This window comes from Danio rerio, chromosome 14, assembly GCF_049306965.1.
Source record: "Danio rerio strain Tuebingen ecotype United States chromosome 14, GRCz12tu, whole genome shotgun sequence".
Lineage (NCBI taxonomy): Eukaryota > Metazoa > Chordata > Actinopteri > Cypriniformes > Danionidae > Danio > Danio rerio.
The window spans coordinates 7577501-7581175 of record NC_133189.1 but is presented as its reverse complement, the minus strand read 5'-3'; the positions used below and the strand labels follow the sequence as shown (position 1 = coordinate 7581175).

Below are 3675 nucleotides of genomic sequence, written 5' to 3'. Positions count from 1 at the left end.
TTTTGTTTTATTTTTGTTTTATTATTTTTTTTCTGGCTCAACTTACATTTCACAGCTGGAGATTTTGATGAAAACACAAATAACAAAATGTATTTATTTATTTATTTCAGTCAGTTATGTATCTACATTTCAAACTGATGTCTAAAAATACAGACCTGTGTTTCGGGAAGTGTATAAATCTGGTCGCCAATCGATTCGTCTCCCCTGAGTGATCAAATGCGATTGCTCTGGTCTCGAGTCACATGTTTTGACAGGCAAATATGGCGGACGAGGATCCAAACACGAAAGTTGAAAGCGGAGACGTTCCTGCAAAAGAAGAAGAACCGGAGGTAACGGAAACCGGGCAAGAAGATGTCGCCAACAACACCGACGAGCTCCAAAAGGACAGACCGGCAGACAGCTCTTGGTCGGCGCCGATTTTGTCGTTTGCTCGTAAAGCGACGGAGACGCTGAGCAGTGGAGTGAATCATTACAGCGCGGGGTTAAAGACACCTGACACAACACAACAACACTCCTCTGATCCGGTCAAGATAGCAGGTAAGACAGAATTGAGGTAAAGTCGGTTTTATATTCGCACATTCGTTCATTTTTAAACGGTGACAACTTGTGACATGCTTCCTAATATTGTTACCACGCTACTTTTAATACTCGGTCTAAAATAGCATGTAAATATGACTTCAAAAGAACATTAGCTCTGTTTAATTGACTGTGAACAATGTTATAGTTTGATATGCTTTACTTCTAATACTTTACTAAAATAGTATTATTAAGAAGGAAGTCTATAAACCAACTTTATCTCAATGTATGGCACCTGTTCACAGAACCAGGTTGGACCCTCTTTTTGCCTTAATTTAATCCTTAATGGCATAGATTCAGCAAGGTACTGGAAATATTTATCAGAGGTTTTGGTCCATATTGACATGATGGCATCACACAGTTGCTGCAGATTTGTCGGCTGTAATCTTTATCTAAAATGCGAATCTCCCGTTGCACCACATCCCAAAGTGCTCTATTAGATTGAGATCTGGTGACTGTGCAGGCAATTTGAGTACAAGGAGCTCGTTGTCATGTTCAAGAAACCAGTCTGGGATGATTCGCGCTTAATGACGTGGTGTGTTATCCTGCTGGAAGTAGCCATCTGGGGTCCGTTCTTCGTACGTGGATTACTCAGCTAGCTGGATTTGGTTATTGACGATTTGACATGATCCAGGATCGTTTCGTTCTTCAAAGCTGATCCGAGAGTTGTTGTCATAGCAACAGTTCTGCTGGGTCAAACCTGATCGGGAGCAGGTACAATTCATATAAACAGGATTAGATCGGCTCAGTTCAAGCAAAGATAATACAGAAAGTATGTTCTGAATTCTGATATTTTCTTACAGTAGTAGTTATATATATACACTTGGGAAAATGGTACATATTTTTTGACTATATATATATATAAAGTTATAGTCATTAATAAAATAAATAAAGTTATACATTTTAATAAAACTTATGCAATCTGCACCATCGAAATGAAAGTACAAAGACTGCCACCTTGTGGTGCAAAGAGAAAACTTATTGATATGAACTTTTTAGATCGCTTTAGTACAAATTGTGTATGATAGAAATGCAGAATATGTGACTTTTTTTAAAGCAATAATACATGTATGCAGTCATAAACATGTTTTGATAGTTAATAGTGATTTGAAGCTTCACAAAAGTTGCAGACGCCTTTACCAATATCAAAATGCTTTTGTAAACAACCAGTTATTCTTTACACCGATTAAAAACAGCTACTATAATATAGACAATATTTTCTAAATTTAGAACTAAATACACTGATATGCATTGAAATACATGATGAATACTCTCGACACATGAAAGTGTAAAGCCTGCAGCTCACAACAAATGTGGAAGGTTATTGCGTGTCATATTTAACAAACCGTTTCTGCTAATTTAACGTAATTTTGCTCACATGGATAATTGAATATTAATCAGATGATGTCATTACGCAGCTGTACCGTCAGCCAATCGTTGCATTGCTGATCATGATTTCGAGGATCGATAGATCTGTCCTTCACAACACACGCAGCGATCTCAGATCAGTTTATCCAGACATTCTAATCTGATTCACGAACTTGTTTGAAGAACCAAATTAGCGAGAGATCATTTATCAAGATTAAAAGATCCAGGATCTGTCAAATCATCTTAGATTATTTAAGCGAGGTACGAAGAACGGACCCCAGAAGATGGGTATACTGTGGTCAAAAGTGTGCCAAAATATCCCCCACACCATTACACCAGCAGCCTGAACCATTAATACAAGACAGGATGGATTCATGACTCATGTTCTTGCTGGCAAATTCTGACCCGACCATCTGAATGTCACAGCAGAAATCGAGACTCATCAGAGCAGGCAACCTTTTTTCCAATTTTCTATTGTTCCATTTTGGTGAGTCTGTGCAAATTGTAGCCTCAGTTCCTTGTTTTTAGCTGACACCCGGTGTGATCTTCTGCTGCTGTAGTCCTTCTGCCTCAAGGTTGGAAGTGTTGTGCATTTAGAGATTCTCTTCTGCCTACCAGAGCTGCACAATTAAACGTAAAAAGATCGTGATCTCGATTCGACCTCCTAGACGATCTTAATCCAGCATTTCTACAATTCTGTCAATCATATTTTCAAGATTAGGAGAGAAGCAATGGTGGCCGCACAAGTCTTCACTTTGTTTTACATACGTTGTTCAGCAACGTGGACACCTCCAAATGGTGTTGAAAGAGTAACATGCTGTATTTATAAGATATAATTAACCCCAAAAATGTATTTTCCGCCGTCATGTAATGTATTTGCTACCGCAAAATCACACGTGACGTGAGCTGACCGTCAGCTGTTATCACAGAGGGGGCGGGCGCACGCAAGCCTCTAAATGAAGTCTACTTTAGTGAACAGAACCTGCATAGGCTGTGAATAACAGGTAATAAGTTGTAAATAACATTCAGTTTTTGACACAGAGTGATTGTTTGGGAGCCGCGCGGGAAATGAACCGCTCTTAGGAGTGAAAATGAATTTTTCTATACTCCTAATCAAACATGTAGACATAAAGTGAGCATGTACTTCAAAATATCAAAAAGAAATAGATCTGTCCATGTCGTCAGTGTTAGCTAATTGACAGTATTGTGATACACATTGTTATCAGGATATAAGATGAGTTGTATTGTGATACGAGATTTATGTTGTATTGCTAGTTTCTTACAAGTAATATAAATGTATATAAATCAATATATATATATATATATATATATATATATATATTTTATTTATTTATTTTTTAATTTAGCATGTTTTGTCTTACCATTTATCAGTGTTGGCAGTAGAATTTCTAATTTTGCTATTAAATCTTACATGTATATAAAAAACACTGTTGATACAGCCTGAATTGTCATATCATTTGACAGTCTTTAAAAAATAATAATAATAAAGTCTTACTAAGCTTGTAATGAGAGAAATCAGTTGTCAGCTAAAGAGAAGTATTAAAAAAAGAGAAGTTGAACTGTGGTTTTCCGCCAAAAAAAAAAAAATCTGCTGTTAATCGATTAAAGGCAAAGAAAAAATAAATGGCCAAAAATATTAGTTTTTGTAGTCTCACTGTTAAAGAAAAATAAGTTTTTTAAGTTTTAAGAAATTAAGTTTTTTATGCTTCT

General features: G+C 36.5%; 1 protein-coding gene across 9 annotated transcripts in view; it reads left to right on the top strand.

The window, feature by feature from the left end:
* Nucleotides 1–202: 202 nt before the first annotated feature.
* Nucleotides 203–3675, top strand: part of rufy1 (RUN and FYVE domain containing 1) — a 30494-nt gene continuing 27021 nt past the window's right edge. For all 9 annotated transcript variants that reach the window (XR_012390194.1, XR_012390193.1, XR_012390195.1 and 6 more), the window contains exon 1: nt 203–537. Coding sequence is in view for 1 of the 9 variants with exons in the window: in XM_002667315.8 (XP_002667361.2) it covers nt 261–537 (277 nt within the window). In the remaining 8 variants the exon portion in view is untranslated. The remainder of the gene's footprint in view (nt 538–3675) is intronic.